Source organism: Citrus sinensis, chromosome 2 (assembly GCF_022201045.2).
Source record: "Citrus sinensis cultivar Valencia sweet orange chromosome 2, DVS_A1.0, whole genome shotgun sequence".
Taxonomy (NCBI): domain Eukaryota; kingdom Viridiplantae; phylum Streptophyta; class Magnoliopsida; order Sapindales; family Rutaceae; genus Citrus; species Citrus sinensis.
In genome coordinates this window covers 29283366-29303095 of record NC_068557.1, presented here as the reverse complement: position 1 = coordinate 29303095, position 19730 = coordinate 29283366, and the positions used below count along the sequence as shown (strand labels likewise).

The 19730-nt window shown below is 32.9% G+C and overlaps 2 protein-coding genes and 1 long non-coding RNA gene across 4 annotated transcripts; 2 read left to right on the top strand and 1 right to left on the bottom strand.

The window, feature by feature from the left end:
* The first annotated feature begins 797 nt into the window (after positions 1-797).
* LOC102606912 (putative PAP-specific phosphatase, mitochondrial) lies at positions 798-4916 on the top strand. Its single transcript, XM_006467846.4, has 9 exons — positions 798-1018; positions 1134-1233; positions 1389-1491; positions 1831-2048; positions 2353-2412; positions 2808-3190; positions 3819-3897; positions 3979-4029; positions 4524-4916. Exons 1-9 carry the CDS (start codon positions 918-920, stop codon positions 4677-4679), a joined length of 1251 nt encoding a protein of 416 aa, XP_006467909.2. The 5' UTR covers positions 798-917; the 3' UTR covers positions 4680-4916.
* Positions 4917-4931: 15 nt separating this feature from the next.
* Positions 4932-7944, bottom strand: LOC127900424 (uncharacterized). Of its 2 annotated transcripts, XR_008052532.1 has the most exons (3): positions 6156-7911; positions 5366-5685; positions 4932-5280 (listed from the first exon to the last, which is right to left on the bottom strand). It is a non-coding gene; the product is annotated as an uncharacterized LOC127900424 (long non-coding RNA). The 2 variants fall into 2 exon arrangements; XR_008052531.1 differs by having other exon boundaries at positions 5366-7944.
* A 2336-nt stretch (positions 7945-10280) lies between these two features.
* Positions 10281-12038, top strand: LOC102607392 (transcription factor MYB102). The gene is made up of 3 exons (XM_006467848.4): positions 10281-10624; positions 10761-10890; positions 11015-12038. Exons 1-3 carry the CDS (start codon positions 10492-10494, stop codon positions 11832-11834), a joined length of 1083 nt encoding a protein of 360 aa, XP_006467911.1. The 5' UTR covers positions 10281-10491; the 3' UTR covers positions 11835-12038.
* The last annotated feature ends 7692 nt before the right edge of the window (positions 12039-19730 follow it).

Sequence of the window (19730 nt, the reverse complement as noted above, 5' to 3'; positions counted from 1 at the left end):
TGTTTACTTTGTCTTGGAATCATAATCGGAATAAGTTAGATTGTAACAAACTACTAAAAAGTACTTAATGAACTACTGTCATAATTATTATTTTGTATTTTAATTATTGTGATTATTTATTAAAAAATTATTATTAATAATTATTGTTAATAATATATTAATTAATTAAAAGTTTTTTATCATTACCAACAACAACAACTACTAGTACTAACATTAATAATAATAATAATAATAATAATAATAATAATAATAATAATAATAATCATCATCATCATCATCATCATCATCATCATCATCATCAAAAATTCAAAATATATAAATTGATTAGAATAATTATAATAATATATTAATTAATCAATTATAATAATATATTAGTTAATTATAATAATTTTTAAACTGAGGATAAAATTTGTATTTTTAATTTTGTGGGGGCAAATTGATGAATCTTGGGAATTGGAGATTGGTTTCCCATTCTTCATTTCCAAATTTAGGTGGCCACCATGATTTCAATTTCGATTCTGATTCTTACCTTCATTTTGTAAAGTAAATGTCATCAATGATTTCAATTCTAGATTTTAATTCTACAATCCAAAAAATATACACACCAATAAGTATTTAAATTGAGAGTCAATTATAAGGATCTTGGCATTACTTTTTTTTAAAAAAAAAAAAATCTCTTGATTTGGAGTGTACTCAGAGTATAAGGTGGCCCAAAATAGTTCCAGTTAGTTAAGCCCAACTAGTGTTAGGAACCGTTTGAAGTCCACTTTTCGGCTCTTCGGTCTTCTCTCCAAAGTCCCAACGGACTTTTTATCACTCAACTGTTTCGCACACTTTCGCCATTTCATGCCACATTCCACACAGCTCCCCTCACAATCATCACTGTAAATTCCAGTTCATCAACCTCCTGATTCTCCATGGTTCTCCTACAGTACACTTGCCATTTCTCCACCCTTCGATTCTTTTGCCTCCATCCTTCTTCCCCTACGCCTCTCCGCAGACGATCCTTCACCGTCAGGTCTCTTCACTTGCCTCTCCAATTAAAAATTCAAACCTCTTCTAGCCCTTCATTTTCAGCACTCGATTTTACTTCAAAATTACTCTCTCTCTCTCTTTAATTGCTGAATTTTCAGGTCGACGAGTCTTCCATTTCCAAAACATAAAGCGACATATCACAGAGAGCTGGAAGCAGCAGTGGACGTCGTTGAGAGAGCCTGTCGTCTTTGCATTGACGTAATTTGCCTTAGCTTCACTTAATCTTTCTTGTGCTTGTTTAATGTTTAGTTCCAGAGGCAATGTTGAAAATAGAAGAGATTATTATTAGTTTTTCAATAACATAATCTGTAGCGTACGGCCTTTCTTATATGTTTATTCGTTACAATTGCTAGGTTAAGAAATCTCTATTCTCTGGTGAAGGTCGGGTTCTTGACAAGAATGACCAAACTCCAGTCACCGTCGCAGATTTTGGGGTGCAGGCTCTAGTCAGCTTGGGTAATTTACAACATTTTTTCTTTATATAGTTTGTTTATGAACATCTCAAGTAGAAGCGTGAAACAACCAAAAGTTTAGTAGCTAGATGTGAATGTGCTTCGTTTCATAATTTTTCATACTTGGCAAAATTAATTCAGAGTTGAAGGAGATACTTTGATGACAAGCATGCATAAAATAATAATAATAATAATCAGATTTTGGCAAAAATTTATCAGAACTTGCTAAAATAGTGGTTCTTCTATTCTGGCCTTCTTCTTCTTCTTCTTCTTATTATTATTATTATGGTCTACAAATTTTTCCAAAGCTTATCTTATGTTACTTTTGTGCTCTTGGTGACAGAGCTAAGCAAATTATTCCCCTCTATTCCCTTGGTGGCTGAAGAGGACTCTGCCATTTTACGTTCAAATAATCTGGTGGATTCTGTGGCGAGTGCAGTAGCTGATAACGCAACCTCTGGCTTTGGTGATGAACCATTGACACATTCTGATGTACTGGAAGCAATTGACAGAGGGGGAAAGGATGCTGTTGTCTTTTGTACGAAGCCAGCCACATACTGGGTAGGTCTATGTAAACTTTTTAGTAGAAGTGGATTCTTTGATTCATAAACTTCTTTCTCTTGGCTTATATATCAATTGATACATGAAGGCATAAACCAATGATAAATTCTGCATGCTCTAGTTCATGTAAATAAACAGAGCAATTATTTGTTATAAGGGAGGACTTCTGAATGTACTCTACTCTATAACTGTGGCCTTATGGCTTGTTATCTGATATTACAAGTATGCTTTGATTGTTTCGATTAGCATTCGCAGTTGAATTTGTATTTTGTCAACTTTAATCAAGTCCATAATTTCAAACCAGGTACTGGATCCAATTGATGGCACGCGAGGGTTTCTAAGAGGGAGTGAGGCCTTATATGTGGTATGCCTTATTTTCTTCTTATAGCTAATTTGCTTAATTCTTTGTATTTTTAAGATTGCTTAGTGTGGTAAAATATATGCTGAGTTAAGTCTGTTTAGAGAAGAGAAGAAGGTGTTCTGCATTTGCTAAATTTCCTTCGAATTAGCTAGTCAGTTGACTGCATCCATGATTTAACAGAGCACTAAGATAGTAGATTTGGCATGATTAATGTTCCCAGTCAAAATTTACTGCTTTTGGAAGTAAAAATGTAAAACCACACTGAAGCAGTTTTCCGCGGAACAACCTCAATGGCATCCATCTTTTAAATTGCTATTGCATTGAAATTTAGTTGAATTTTGGATGATTTTTATTCTGGGACTTTCTTCTTTGTAAAAGTTCTTACCCCATAATTTTAGGTAGGTTTGGCTCTTGTCGTTGAGGGAGAGATTGTTTTAGGAGTTATGGGCTGCCCTAACTGGCTGGAAGATAAGCCCTGTACATCCACTACAAGTATGCAGGAATATGAGAGCAACCAAGCTGGATCAGGGATCATCATGGTGTCTCATGTTGGCTGTGGAACATGGACGAAGAAGTTGTCAAGTATACAAGATACTAAAACACTTGATTATTGGACCAGATGCTCTGTTGATAGGTGTTGTTTAGTACATAAAGCAAGTTTTTGTATTCCAGACAGTCAAACATGGGAATCATTGCCTCTATCAGCTTTGTTCAATGCAAAAAATGATGCAGATAATATTGGGGATGACGAAATTCTTCTTGTGCCCACATGTTGTGGCAGGTTTGGTGTTACTCATATCAATAGAATAAACCAATTTGCTTCTACTTGAGTTTCTAATTGATTTTGTGTTCAAAGGCAGTGATCACTGGCTTTCAATCACTAATTGTAGCTTTTCAAGAGAAGCAATGTGCCTTAAATACACTGATACACATGCATGTACCATGTGCACTTTGCCTACCAGCACATGCTAGAGAAAATTACTACTAAAATTTTTGGACTTTTTTTTTTCTCCCTTGATTTTCTATCAGAAGATTTTCGGTCGTAGTTTTTGTTTGTTTCATAATAATTAAGCTGTCTAAGCCGTAAGCAATGCCTATGACTTCAGAGACATCAACCTGACAACTGGCTTCAATCTGCAAAAAGCTGCTGTAAGGGTAGGATATGGTGATTTCTTAAGCAGAACTATATGTATGATATCGCTTTACATTACATAGGATATGGTGATTTCTTAAGCACACTTGTTAGTGGAACTACAAGTATGATATCGCTTTATGTAGGATATGGTGATTTCCGATTCCGGTTTGTGTTTTAAAATCTCTCCAATAATCAGGATTATTTAATGGTCTATGTTTTTACTTAACCATCTTCATGACACCTGCATGATACAGTTAATATTATTTCTATGCAGTTTGTGCAAGTATTTGATGGTGGCTACGGGTAGGGCATCAGTTTTCATTCTTCGAGCAAGAGCTCAAACCATTATAAAGGTATTGTGTTGTTTTTCTAGTTGCATGATTGATAGATATTGTAGTAGCTTGGGCTTATTTCTGCTATTATTTATGATGTAGGCTTGGGATCATGCCGTTGGCATAATATGTGTTCATGAAGCAGGAGGAAAGGTTTGTGTTTCATTGGTTCTTTTGGAAGCTGCATGATGTTTCATTTGTACACTAGATTCAGTTACATCATTTATTCTGAAATGTATTTATGCTGCTGGGTTGCACTGTGAGAATAGAAACTAATGTCAACCAATTAAACTGATTAAAACTCAAGTTCTTTATAGCTGTAGCACTAATTATGCAGTAACCGTGCCTTCATAGATAATGTGTCAGAGAAGCGGGGAAAAAATAATAAAAATGGATACCCACGCTTCTTTTTGTAGTTACAGAAAATTTGGTTTCTGACTGATCATTATGGTAAATGATGTTGGTTTTCCTTTCTGATATTTCCGTAATTTCTTGTCTTTTACATTAGTGCAAGTGTTCTAATCTGCATAAACATATATTAAGCACTCATTCATATAAAAGAATAAGATTTTCAACTCTTATATTGTAATCATAGTATTCATAAATTTATTTTTCCAATTAAAATCCGAAAGATTTCCTTCAACCAGGTTACTGACTGGAGAGGAAGTCCAATTGATCTTGATGCTGATCAAGCAGAACGGAGAGCCATATTTCCTTCAGGTGGCATTCTTGTGACTAATGACAACTTACATCATCAGATCGTGGAGATGATCTCTTCACGTTCATCAATTTTTTTATGGTAGATGCTGTCAATCTAGGTGTTCTGTCTGAGTGACCAAAAAAGAAAGTTGTTTTAGGTTTTAGGCGATTCTACAATTCTTAAAATGACACAAGATCGCACGAAATATGTTCTGTATAAAAGCTAAAGTGAAGCCATTCGATTATTTCATTGGGATTGATCTTCATCTTGATTCAATTTGTAATAATGGATAAAGGCCAATACCATTTGATATACGTACCTTCTCGATTCGAGTATTACATTTTCTGGAACAGCATTTACCGAGTTTTTTTTTTTTTTTTTTTTTTTTTCATTTTTTCAAAGAGTTTGGTTTATGCTTAGGAATGGGATGTAGCGACAAAAAGGGAATTTTGTTCTCAGTCATAATATGCTTTCATCTAGACCAACAGAATATTTTTATTTTTTCAAAGTGTTTGGGGAGTTCTAGGGGAACTGAAAAGGAATTATACCTCCAACAAAGCCTTAATAATAATTAGAAGCCCAATTGGTCGTCATGCTCAAATCTGGCCCATGCATATTCTTGCAAATGACAGTTTATATTTTGCATTATTTCCCAAAGAAAGCACCCTTGGTCTTGAGATGAATTGAACTTCTGCATGATTTGACTGGAAAAAAATCACTGTTAAATAAGATATTTTATTTTAAACGGGATAGCCGTACAATCAGCCAAACATTTGTACATTTCTTTACCTTATTACGAAAGGCACTTAACGAGAGCACGCCACGAGCTGTCTTGATATCGATTGGGCACCTGGCCGGATAATTGGCAAAGTCAACTTTCGTCTTCGATCAATTAGCTTGAGGCACGCTTTGCTTCTCGTGAATCTGGATTCATCGTTTGATCATCACTCCAAGAACACCCACCATCCAGCGTTCCCCGCGTGTCCAGGATTTTAGAACCCCAACCTCCCCCACCTGATCTGGTGAAAGTTCTCGACTTCTTTCTCGTAAAATATCAGGTGTTTCTGATCTTCTTTACAAAAGTACATATAATTGCACACCAATATAGACTGCGTAGTAATTAACAAAAACTCTAATAATAACAAGAGTTGATTAATTAGTAGTAAACTCATTAAAGTATGTGCAAGGTAAGCTTCTATTGGAAAGAATGGCACTGCGACACGATATCCAATAGCATTAATAATATGTGATCATAGTTAAACAAATGCCCACCCCCCCCCGCGGCCGAGGCATGATAAACAAAACACACCCTCAATATTCAATATTCAACGTTTGTTGGCGCAATCGAACAGGTCAGAACTAAAATTAACAACGTTATATCTTTAGATCATATATAATAAGCATATTTTTAATTAAATCCACCAAATTTCTTCTGTATGTAGATATATATCAGCTGGTCAACAATAACACGTATGCAACTTCTTTGGGTAATCTATGCATAAGCAACACTTTTAAATTAAGCATAAAATCTCTATTAACAATCCATAATTTGGCTTAACAAAGAATTCTGATTCGTTACCTAACACATATGGCGTGTCCTGGTGATAGCATGCAAGGAGACATTAGCCTGAGATTATGATCGTGATAATCTTAATCATCCAGAATTGGCGTGGCTTGATTTTCTTTAATCTTTTCATTTAATTAATGACATAGAGTACTTTATAGCTCGGAAGGCTATTCTTGGGAGCTAACTTTTGATGGTTTATAATAGTATACGCTAATTAAGATGAGAAAGGCAAACAAGCAAGCAGATAAGCTCTGGGGTTGGTTCAAAATATAGTGTATCAGTCTAATGACACCGGATGACTGAGAATAGAATATTATTTGACCAGATACCCTAGTTTAATTTATTTGTTCTTTAAACGTAAATGAGACACTTTCACCATCTGGTTTGAATACCCACGAAAAATTTCTTCAAATAAATTCACTTCTAATTCTGTTTCTTTACACTGAATAGCATAGACTGACAGGTGTTCAGCATTATTATGTTCTTTTTCTTTTTTTTTTTTAATTCAACCAAATGTGTAAAATACATCAGAGATAAGTAAAAGTGTTAATTAATTACAACCGTACCAATTGTAGCGCTTTAAGAATTACAAGAAAAAATGTTAATGAACAGGGTTTCCACATGAATTCAGTTTTCCATGCATGTTTTTCAAGACCACACATGTATGGTACGAAAATCTTAAATAATTCTATCACAGCAACCATGCAGTCGTTCTTAATCGATGCCACAAACTTGTTAGATTACCAAAATTCATATAAACTTACAGGTGGCTGCAATAGAGAGGAGGAGTTTTTTTTTTTTTTCCTTTTCCTAATTTCTTAAGGGGAGAAAAAAAAAAACGAAATCTTGTGGAGATCAGACTTGTGAATAAGAAGTACGTCGCATGTAAGCAAAATATATAATAACACGCACAGAGAGCTATCAGTAATTATAAAATTAACAAATTGAATTAAATAATATAACAGAGAAATTAAAATATAAATCAACCATAGACTTTTTACGTCACCGCCGTGTTCTCTGTTGGGAGGAGGGCAGACATGAGGCGTCGGATGCAACTACGTGGCCACCTCTTGATGGGTTGATGAGGCTGCTAGTCTTCCTTGAGGTGGACCCCAGTTTTATACGTAACGTAGAAACCCTAAGTTTCAGTAAGTAAAATAATTTGATTTTCTTAACCAAAGAATTTAATACGAGGGTTTCGTACATGCATGCAAATGCAAATATAGTTTTAATTAGGGATTATTATCTCATCGCCCATAGTTTATAATAAAACTAAAATGACCATAATGCCATTGACGCTTGTCTCGTGAGCTGCATTTTATTTCAGCCGATATCTATCGTCAGTCTTACGCCGACCACAATTTTGTTTATTAATGATGAAAAAATATTCTTAAAAGAGATAAAGAAAGGCGAAATGTGGACTCTAGCTGTAATTAAAGCAAGCATACAATATGTTCAAAAAAAAAAAAAAAGCAAGCATACAATGAGCCTAACTGAGTCTTGAACACCGCTGTATATAAAAGTTCGGCAGCAACAACACGGCAGAGAAAAGTGACCAAAATTTTCAGATTCCTGCTTTATTGACTGATTCGTGATTGTGTTGCGCATTAAATTTTCCCACAGGCCACAGCCATGGATGAGAAGATAAACGTTTGCGTCTCAAAGGGGTAGGGCCCATGTAAAATTGCACATGATCATTAGCTTGAGCTTTTAGAAGACTTGTTAATTGTTACGGCAGTCTTAGGATGTACATTGTACAGCACCATATCTTTTTTTTTTTTTCTCTTTCTGTCTTGATCTCTATTTTGGCCATTTTCTTTTCTTTCTTGTTTTAAATTTGTCTGATACGTAAATCTATTTTGCCATATTCCAATTAAGCAGAACATTTGTAACTTCTCATCATGCTGGAAGTCCGACAAATTGGTAAAAGGGGAAAAAAAAACAAAACACCATTGTTTGCACATGACATTACGTATAAAATTACACGTAACTTGTAAAGACCACAAATATTCACCACAAAATAAAATTTTTCACTTATATTAATTTTATCTTTAATTTTCATCTGGTGAAACCTTAGGTGCAACTGTGGTACCGTGCCACAGTTGCATCCAGCCGCTGGATGCCAGTAGACTCCACCAATCCAAGTGCATTCAACGACTAGATGCAACTGTGATACGGTACCACAGTTGCAACGTAAGCTGATCCTCTTTATCTAGAAGTGTTCTTATTCTATTTGTCATGTACAATTTTTGGTGGAAAGAGTCATTGAACAAAAAAAAAAAAAAAAAAACGGTTATCCCATGCAGAAGGATAATGTGCGGGCCAGCTCATCATTCATCAATATTATGATTGGTACCTAATACTGTAGAGGATGCCCTTTGTCGACGACATAACTAAGATCGTGTTCCATATACATATATATATATATATACATAATATGCATGAAATTGAAGATAAGCTATAAAATGTTAGTGGAGGAAGTGGTTGAGATCGTACGGTCAGGCTTAATTTGGAGCTATTCTAACCAAAGAAGAAACAAATTGCGAATGAGAGGCTGTGAACTGCCTGGAGGGGAGTGTGGCGATTGATGACGAGAAATATTGAGCTATAACCCACGAGCTATTCTTATGCGTCAACTCCAATTGGTTTAATCTCTTTTGTAGAAACAGAGACAATAATTGCTCAATCAACAGAGCACAAGTCAATGATGTCCAGTTCTTGACGTTTTGCTCGACAGCGAATCATCGTCTTCCAGGTGTACACGGAGAAAAGAGAAGAGAGAGGGCCACAAGAACCTTGCGTGCTTGCGGCAAAATATTTGATGAGCGTTTATATTATATGAACTACAATTGCTTCACTAAATAGGTCGTCTATAGAGACAAATGTATATCACACATTATGCCCACGATTTTGGTGTCTACCAAAGAAAATTTAATTATTTGCTAGACCAAAAAATCTTACTGGAGTTATATGATTGATTTGATCTATATATATATATATATATATGTTTGAAAGATATTATGCTTTGCTAATTTTCTTCTTTTTTCAAAGGCAAATAACATGTCCTGATTGACCAATTTATTACTAAAATGATTTAACTTACACTTTTTAATTTGGAGTATACTGTTTGGTTGCCATTCTAATAAATACAGTCATTTCTCTTGAGCTGTCTTTCGTTGAAGGGGCCATAAGTGCCAAAACATGGTCACATGCAAAATCAAAAATCAAATGGGGCGGCACGATGAACTCTGTTTATATATCCAACGTCTCTTTTTCTTGCATAATCATGTAATCTTCTGTATTCACACATATATGTAGAAATTAAAAATCATTTTTCTTTTTTTTACATTGTTTGACCTTGAAACCGTAATTCTTACCATCATATTTTCATCTCATTTTTCTTGGCCCCGGATTTATTTTTGTGATGAATTGTATGGTGAATCGGGAAAAAAGTAAAAAAAAAAAAATGTTACTAAGCCAAATATATTTAAAGAAATTAATAGAACAGAAGAAAACTTATCTTGAAATTTATTGGAGGAGAACTCAATTAAATCACACACTTACAATAAATGTTGATGAATTTAGCAAACACCGATCTCTATTATTGTCATCCAGAGTTAGATGCTCATCCTCAAGCACCTCGCATTTATTATATCTTCTATATAAAATTGACTTATTATCAAGAAAGTGCCGTACAGATACACAAAAGGCTGAAATTGCCCTTTATCATGGAACTTATGACATTATCCAATGGTAATTTTAAGCGTACAAAATTGTCTTTTTATCATAAAAAATTAATGAAGGGAAAAAAAAAAACATAAGCCATGCTCGTCAAGCTAGCTTGTCATGTGGAGCCATGCATGAATGAAAAGCGAGGAATCCCTGAGCAATTACGAGGGTCATGTTCAATTGGAGGGGTACGTGTTGACGACAGCTAATATGAATCCAGAAAGCAAGAAGTGACATACTCCGCCGGAAAATGATAGCTTGGCAGCAAGATGAAGAAAGAGACTATTAGAGAGAAATGTTAATTATACATGTCGATTATGTAATAAAATTAAATAAATTATTATTAACCAGGTAAAAGGAGAGAGAGAGATATTAGACTTGTAACACATTTCTCCAAATAAAGGGGACACGTTGCCTTGGTGATCTACAGAGGACGGCACCGAATCGTTTTGACTTGCTTTGTTTCTAGCCCTTCACTCCCTGCTATTTATACCAAGTACGTTCGCATACGGACCTTTGCTGCAAATACAAATCTCTTTGAAAGTTTAAAAATAGTACGCTCACAGTAGCTTAATTAAATTAGAAGATTTCTAGAGGAACTCTTACTAGCTAAAACACGATGGGAAGAGCACCGTGCTGTGATAAAAGCGGGCTTAAGAAAGGGCCATGGACACCAGAGGAAGATCAGAAGTTGATAGATTACATTCAAAAACACGGCTACGGGAATTGGAGAACACTTCCAAAGAATGCCGGTACGTTATACCTTCTTCTTCTTCCTTTGAACGAGTCTTATAAAAGTTGTTAATGATTGATACTCGACTTTTCATTTCTTGCTTCTTTTGTGGACTTTCGTGTTTACGACTCGCTTTATTTGCTTTGAACTTGTAGGTTTGCAAAGATGTGGAAAGAGCTGCCGTCTCCGCTGGACTAACTATTTGCGACCGGATATCAAGAGAGGCAGATTTGCTTTTGAAGAAGAAGAAACAATAATTCAGCTACATAGTATATTGGGGAACAAGTAAATCTTTATTTGTCTTTATATATATATATATATATAAGCATTCACTTTTCTAAAGTTTTAGCCATTTTGAAAGATATACAGTTTTTAATATTAAAAAAAAAATTCAATCTTCATTGTATAGGTGGTCTGCAATTGCTGCTCGCTTGCCTGGAAGAACAGACAATGAAATCAAGAACTACTGGAACACTCACATTAGAAAAAGGCTTCTTCGTATGGGAATCGATCCAGTTACTCATAGCCCTCGTCTTGATCTCCTTGATCTATCTTCGATTCTAAGCTCATCTTTTTACAGTTCATCTCAAATGAACATTTCGAGGCTTGTCGGGGCGCAGACTTTAGTTAACCCAGAGCTACTAAGATTGGCCACATCTCTTATGTCAACGCATCATCACCGCGAAAACCAAAACCAAATCCAAAAATTTATTTATCAAAATTTTCAAGAAAACCAATATCAGCAATTAGTCCAACCTGATAGTCACCAACTTCAGATTCCACTTGAAGCTTGCTGCACATTGACTCCTCCTCCTCCTCCTTGTGTTTCTCATTCTAATGATCAAGCACAACTAATGAACTCTAATGTAGAGCAATTCCCAACAAATTTCACCAACTTTAGCAACCAAAATTGTCAACAAAGTGAATGGCAGAGCAATGGGATGCCCTCGAACTTGACAGAAGATTATGTACCTATACCACCAAGTTACAGTTACTATGGTTCTGATCAAACGGTTATGGATCCTTCTTCAGAAACTTCAAACTTCCATTCCAACAACAGTAACCAGAGCTTCAACTTCGCTTCAGTTTTGTCGACGCCTTCATCAGGTTCAACTCCATTGAATTCAAATTCAACATATATCAGCACTGAAGATGAGAGGGAAAGTAATTGCAGCAATATGTTGAAGTTTGAAATACCAGATATCTTGGATGTTAATGAATTCATGTAATTTCATTGTAAAACTAATCCGACCCTTTTTTCTTTTTAATTTTGATACTTGCAATCATCTGGGCTCAGTGGTGTGGATATGTGTCAAATTTTCTAATATTGTTTCTTCAATTTTTGCCCCCTCAAGCTTACTGTATCAGGAAGCAAGATCCTGTCCTTTGTTTCTTTTTCTTTTTTAATTAATGAATCGTTTCCATTACTGTTATGTCATTATTTTTTTAATCCTTTCTTAGATCATATCAGCTCATTTGCAATTAAATATCCTACTGTGTGTTGAATTTTCTTTTAATGGAGAGAAGAACAAGAGTTAATTATTATATGATTAACCTCTTGTCCGCGGACAAAGGTTTTTTTTTTTACCTCTCTTTGTGTCTTTGTTTTTTAATGAGTAGTTAAAGTTGAGTTTTATATTTATTTTTTCCATTTTTCATTTTAAAATCAACCCAACTTTTTTCATAAGAACATTAAGGCAAGGAGAGACAAAGAGAGAGCAAAAAATAATAAGAAGATGATCCTAATCGCTTGTCCCTTCTCCAATAGGTCAAAATACAAAAGTAATACATAATTAAAAAAATAAAAAAATCTAATTACACCCAAAAAAATTAAGTATGTCGCACGCTCACAAGAAATATGAAGTATTATGACACTTTTATAAAGTTCCATTTCTTTCGTTTTCCTTAAGTGGCCAATGCTGATCTAAATAAAAGTTTAAAACTGAATTTTGAAAAAGCATGAAGAAATAAAAAAAAAAGAGAGAGAGAAAGAAAGTTTGAATGCATGAAAGTAATCATGATCATAGCAAAAGGCGAGGGCGAGCATGGTTTCAAAGATCCCGACAGGAAGTCAAATTCCGGTTAAATCTCCGGCCAAATCCACCGGAGCTTTTGAAGCTGCAACCTGTCGCTGCCACCTGTTGGGCGACTGTCTTTTCAATTATGAATAAAGTAATGATTTGCATGGGATTATGGGTAATGGGGTTTGACAAAAATAGGGGCACGTGTCCATGTAGTAGCGGTGACTTATGGCAGTGGGGGACCACAATAAAAGAGTACTAGCTTTATTGAAAATCATGGCGTGGCTCTTGTGCTGTTCTCGTCGCTTTATTATCTCAACAATTAATGGCCTCAGTGTCAAAACCAAGACCTAATATTTAATTACTTCATGGCTCTGGACACGTGGAAACAATAATGCAGAAGTGGGTCCCAGTTATGGGGTTTGAGTAACCGGTTGACCCGGTATTATTCGTGTCCTAATCTAATCCTATCCGGTTTTCAAATTTCAAGATCTTTGCTTTTGCTTAAATCGCCGATTATTTCACGAATACTTTTAAGATTCTTTTTTCTTTTCTTTTCTTTTTTTTTTGTTCCTTGGCTTTCGTGCGATTTTAGCTTTATCCCTCCCACCAAAGATCAGTGAATGATGATGTTAATCATTAGAGGAAGCATACTGTTGATTGAAAATGCCATGTTCACAAATCACGAATTCACAGTGGACGCTCTTCCAGTGTTTTTCACCTTATAAATAGCTTGGTTATATCTATGAACATCCACGATCTCCTCAAGCAATCATAATCATCCCATAGAATTGGTGAAGTATTGCTGATTTGAAACAAGTACAAGCATATTGTGTTTGATATTATCACTTAATACAGTTAAAACATAAAAAGCTTTTAATCTTGGGAAAATGACAAATACACCCCCAACGTTTAGACAAATAGATAAAAATTTTCCTAACGTTTCAAAAAAGACATTTACACCTCCATTCACTAATGGAAACAATAACTTTTAATGAAAATTACCGTTATACCCTTCTAGCATATAACAAAATTGTTGATTTTCCAATTTGTCCATATATTATTAATAAAATTATAAACATACCCTCATTACCCAATTCCTCTATTTAAATTTTTATCAAATTCCCTCTTCAAGCTAAATAAATTTAATTCATTACTCAAGAATAAAAATAAATAAAATTGGTTATTAATGTTAACTTGTATTTCAATTAATACCATAATAAATAACATAAAAAATTAGTTATAAATATAAAAGTTTAAATGATAACTTGTGGAAAATTGTTAAGTATACAAGTTTAAAATTTAAATAAATTTTTATGGTATTAATACCACAAGTTAAACTTGTCTATTTTTTTTATATGCTAGAAGGGTATAACGGTAATTTCTGTTAAAAATTACTGTTTCCGTTAGTGAATGGGGGTATAAATGTCTTTTTTGAAACGTTAGGGGGAGTTTTTGTCCCTTTGTCTAAACGTTGGGGGTGTGTTTGTCCTTTTCCCTTAAATCTTTATAGCAAAGATGTAGAAGAGAGAGAGATAATGGCAAGAGACGACTTTTGAGCACATTATGCAACTAAGCTTATGTGACTTATTAACTTACTATAATTCGGGGGGCTTAATTTATTGAGTGATGGAAGAGTTACAATTTATTTTATATAAATTGATGTGGACTAAATTTATTGATGGATGAAAATGAAAAATAACAAAAATAAATCATGTAGGTTAAACGTTTTTGATCCAACTAATTGAAGTATGCTGCAGTAGTTTGTACAATTTGTAACTCTATCTTTACTTTTATTTATATGTTGACATAATATAATGGCTTAACTTATTTATATTCGCTGGGAAATGGAATATCATCTTTAATTCATCCTTACAAGCAACCAAACATCAAAAGAAGGATTAGTTTTTCTCATCTACAATTGAGTATTACTCTCATAGATTGTTGTTCCAATGTACAAAATATTTATTTTGAAAAAAAAATACACACATGATGCTAGGATTCTCGTATAAAATGAACTTCTCATGAACAAAATTTAAATAGTGATGGATGGTTAATAAAAAAGAGAGTAAATACTACCCATAAATTAAAGACACATAGTACATGATCTTTAAAAACTCCTGATAGCTCACAATAAAAGGATCATAATCTTTCATTATATCAAGTAAAGTATTTATTTTATAATTTATAGTAGTGCTAATAGTGCACTTCTGTCTTTGAAATGTGTTCTCCACACATGTTGAATATTTTATTCCAATTTTCAATCATAAATAATTATAATAAAGTAGGTAAGCCCAAGTGACCTCTCAAATCTTAAACATTTTAGAAGAAAATGTAAAAAACTTGTATTTATTTCTTTGAAAAATCTTTGTTCATTTGTAAGTTTCATGTTGATTTTGTCCTTATATATTTTTAAGTGCTTATTTAGTTCCTATATTTTTTTAAAATACTCCAATACACCCTTATTGTTAATTATGTTATAGTCTTACCCTTATTTTTTCTTTGCTTTTAAAATAGTACCCTTGCAACAATCTTAAGGACATTAATGAAATAAATTAATTTACCAAACTAATCCTAAGAGTAAAATAACCATTTATGTAATTTTGTTGTTGTTAATATTAAATTAACATTTTATTCTTTCATACTGGTGTAAAGGTATTATGGTAAAAGTAAAGAAAAAATAAAGATAGGAGTGTAATATAATCTTAGCAGGAGTATCTTGTGGTATTTTAAAAAATAATGAAACTAAATGAGTATTTAATCCAAAATAAAGGGATTAAAAAAAAACTGATTGTCAATTATTATTAAAAAAAAAAAGAAAAAGACATACGGCCTTGTAATTGGTCCTGATATTTGACCCTGCAGTTTATTTCAGCATCTCCACTTTTTAATTAACATTTATTATTTCCATAATTATCCTTATTATTCATTTTTTTTCTCTCTCATCATTCTCTGTCTCAATCTCTTCTTTTTCTGTCAAGCACCATTCTAACGCATCGGATTCTTTTTGGCAAAAAAAAAGGTTACAAAACTCATTATCAATCAATATAGAAGTGAGTTTAATTTTATATAATCATTCTCTCAAGCTATTTATTATTATTTTATACTTCAGAATTTCTTTTTACTCAATTTCAAGTTGTTCCTATTATTAAGTATGAAAACCAGACCATGATTCTTACATCAACAGCTTTAATGGCTGTGCCGATGACTTTAAACGCGGCGGCACAGTGGTCTGACCGGTTCCATACGTTTCACACATCGTTAAAAATTTGTGATAATCATTTTTAAAAAATAAAAAGTACCTAAAAATTAAATATTATGCTGGCGAATAATTGATGATGATACATAAAAGATAAAAAGCGATGATGAGAGAGAAAGGTCAAAAGTAAGATCTCTTCTTTCTTTTTTTTTTTAAATAAGGATATTTATGAAAAATAAATGTAATTAGATGAAATACAAGAACTAATCAGATAATTTAAGAGATTAAATGCCACTGCTATCAGATATTAGTCATGACTCATGCATGTAGTCAAACTCTACGAAGACAAAACCACCACGTACCTCTTAAATCAATAAATCGCGAAAAGGGCCAAAGACCCAATTGAACAACTCACTTCTATTCGTACGATTCGAAGGTGCTGTCGCGTTACCGGTTGTTCAGGTCAAAGCTGGGCATGCATGTAAGACATACGTCATTTATACGTCAAAAAGTAAAAATTATTTGTACAAAACAAAGAGTTAGGTCTCTGCCCTCTCGGGCTCTTCTTAGATGCATACATGTACACAATCATGTGTAAAAAGATCAAATTTGAAGCTTGACGTGTGAAAATACAGAGATACTTGTTAAATAAAAGAGTACGGCTAGGCCATTGACTATCAGCCGACAAAAGCAAAGACACATGCAACATCTCTTTCGTCATCGACCGCCCAAAGAAAAAGCCATTCAAAGTTTTTGAATTAGTAAACCCCTAAAGTGGGCTTGTGTCTTTGCCCCAGCTCCTTGTTTTCTTTGTTTTTAACTTTGTTGCATATTTTTCTAATTTGTTTGTTTCCTTTGCTTCCTTTGTACCTCTTTACCTTTTGCATTTTCTAAAGAGGAAAATGTGCACAAATGGTATGAGAAAATGGGGCCTCGTGACTAATTTCTATTGTGGAGACTGATTGATTTTGTTGACTAATAGCAGTTTACATGACGGTTTTTGGATGTTTCTTCGGATTATGAAATTAATTTCCAGGTGATATAAAGATTGGGTTGTGTTGTGTTGTGTTGCCTACTTTTTGTTGTGGTTATAGAAGCAGCTAGCAGAGCTTTGCCCATTGCTTTTGAGACTGTGCGGGTAAAACAAAGGTAGGCCAGGGAGTTACCTTAGTGATGTAAGCATGCGAAATATATGTCATCAAAGTAAACTTTAAATTTACATTATTGGTTTAATTGCGGATAATACCAACCGAGACTTAGAAAATAATTATCTGATACTTGACATGATTTTAATCGGAACTTAGGATAAATATTCAGAAAAAGGAAGTAATTAAATGATGCAAACGCCTAATTTCTTTCATCATCAAGCTAAAAACATATATTATCATCACTCAAAAGAGTATTATTAATGAGATATGTATAAATATATTTTTTTTTCTTTTTGGAAAGGAATATCTAAATCTTATTAATTAGTCAAATTTTGGAAAGTCATACACTGGATAAATAGTACGTCCCACTTGCGGTTAATGGCGTCCCACTTGCGGTTTATGAGAAAAATTCAACATACTATAGTCATTCCATTGAACATTTGAACTAAATGGCCCCCATGAGATTGATGTTGATGACATATAATAAATTATCTGTGGTTGATATTGTTACAAATCAATTAGTTGTGCGTCTATCACAAATTAATCTCACGATTAAACAGCTTAACGTCTTGCTGAAAAGGGCCTGTAGGTCTACCCACTCTTCATATATATTTATGATTACGGAGTTAAAAGACTCCAATAGCAGAATCTGTAAGACTGCAACAGATTTTCTTCGTTTCCATGTTCTTCTTCTGACCCATGGAAACTCTTTTGGAATTATACGAGAGTAAACTTTCGGCGGCCTGATGAAAATATGGGATTTTTGAGACACAAATGGGCCGGTCCCTATCGTGATCGAAATGCCACACACAACTATTGGAGTCAAAAGAAAACTAGGGATTTTATTTGACAGTTATAAAAATGGCTTATAAATCAAACCTGTAATGTCAACTAGGTACATCTGTCAATCGCATCATTAGTAGCGATAAGGGCTATTTTTATTGCAAGATTGAAATTGGGTGAAACATCCAAAGGACTGTGCATAAGAGTCTAACGTTATTATTTGGAAAATGACTTTTGACACCACCAGCTGGGACAAAATTAGAGCTAGAGAAATAAGACAAATAAGTAAAGGGGATCCGCCTAAGTCACAGTTAACGTAACTTACATCTGTTTTTGTCTTTTTTGAATTGTTACTGTAAATTATCATTTGCCCCTTGTACTTTATTTTTTTTACAATTTATTAATAAGTATTATGAAACCTTCTGCATTATAAAATTTCGTTCCGCCTCTTATACTCTATTTTATTTCATTGAAACCCTTTAAATATCAAATTCATCCTCTATAACTTTTAAATTCCCAAAATACCCTCCATTTAAATAAAATATATTTATTATTAAATGGATTATAATTATAATTTTTAAATGGATTATTATAATTATTATTAATAAAAATAATAAAAAGTATTATAATTATTTAATCTATTAACAATAATTAATAATAACTTTTTAGTTAAATTGTTAATAATAATTAACAATAATAATTATTATTATTCAAAAGTTAATTAATATTAATAATTATTGTTAATTATTATTAATGATTTAATTAAAAAATTATTAAAACTTATTGTTAATAGATTAAATAATTATAATACTTTTTATTATTTTTATTAATAATAATTATAATAATCCATTTAAAAATTATAATTATAATCCATTTAATAATAAATATATTTTATTTAAATGGATGGTTTTTTGGGAATTTAAAAATTATAGGGGATGAATATCATGAATTTGATACTCTAAGGGTTTCAATGACATAAAACAGAGTGTAAGAGACTGAACAAATTTTACATTGCAAAAAGTTTCATAATACTTGTTAATAAATTATAAATAATCTAAAGTATAAGGGGCTCAACAATATTTTACAGTGACAATTTAGAAAAGACAAAGCAGCTGTAAGCTGTAACTTAAGTGGATCCATAAGTAAAATATATAAAATCACTCAAAACCACTTTTTTTTTTTTTTTTTTTTTCATGAGCACAGATATTTGAACTAAAGAATTATAAAAGTTTGATAAAAACACACCCAAGATATTTTTTTGGGATGAGTTAATTTTTTTTTTCAAAAAACCTTAAAACAACATCGTTTTAAGTGTATTTTTATCGGTCTTTTATTAAGTTTTGATTCCCCAATCAATTTATATATATATATATATATATACCTTTTGAGGAAGTAATAGGGTTCCCAATGCAATATTGATTTGCTTTTGGCTTATATAATATAAAATTGCTCTTTTTCTGAGTTTAATTAACTATTAAGTCAGCCTCAATCTCTTTAGTGATTCAATCATATATTGTTGTATTTTGCTACCATTTTATTCTAATATCTTTACAGTGTGTTTACTTTTTGAGAATCAGAATGGGTAAGACTTGGAATGAGCTAGAATTGGAATGAGTTGGAATATGAATGAGAATCAGAATATGTTATTTACTTCAATTTTATAAATTAAAATCAGAATCAACAGTATTCCCACTAATGTATTTTACTTCTGTCTTGAAATCGGAATGAATTGCTATACATTGCAAAAATGCCTTGAGTTAAGATTATATAATTTCACTTACAAAGTAAATAAATAACATTTTTAAGGCAATATATGCAAGGTTATTATAATATTGGGCGTAACACAACCATACCTTTAAGTAAACTACTTACTTTATACAGTGAGTCTACGGTAGGCAGGGAGGAGGGTGGTTCAATCAAAGGCAGTGAAAAGGGGTTGACCTGACTTCGGTTATCGAGATAAGTTATTATTAT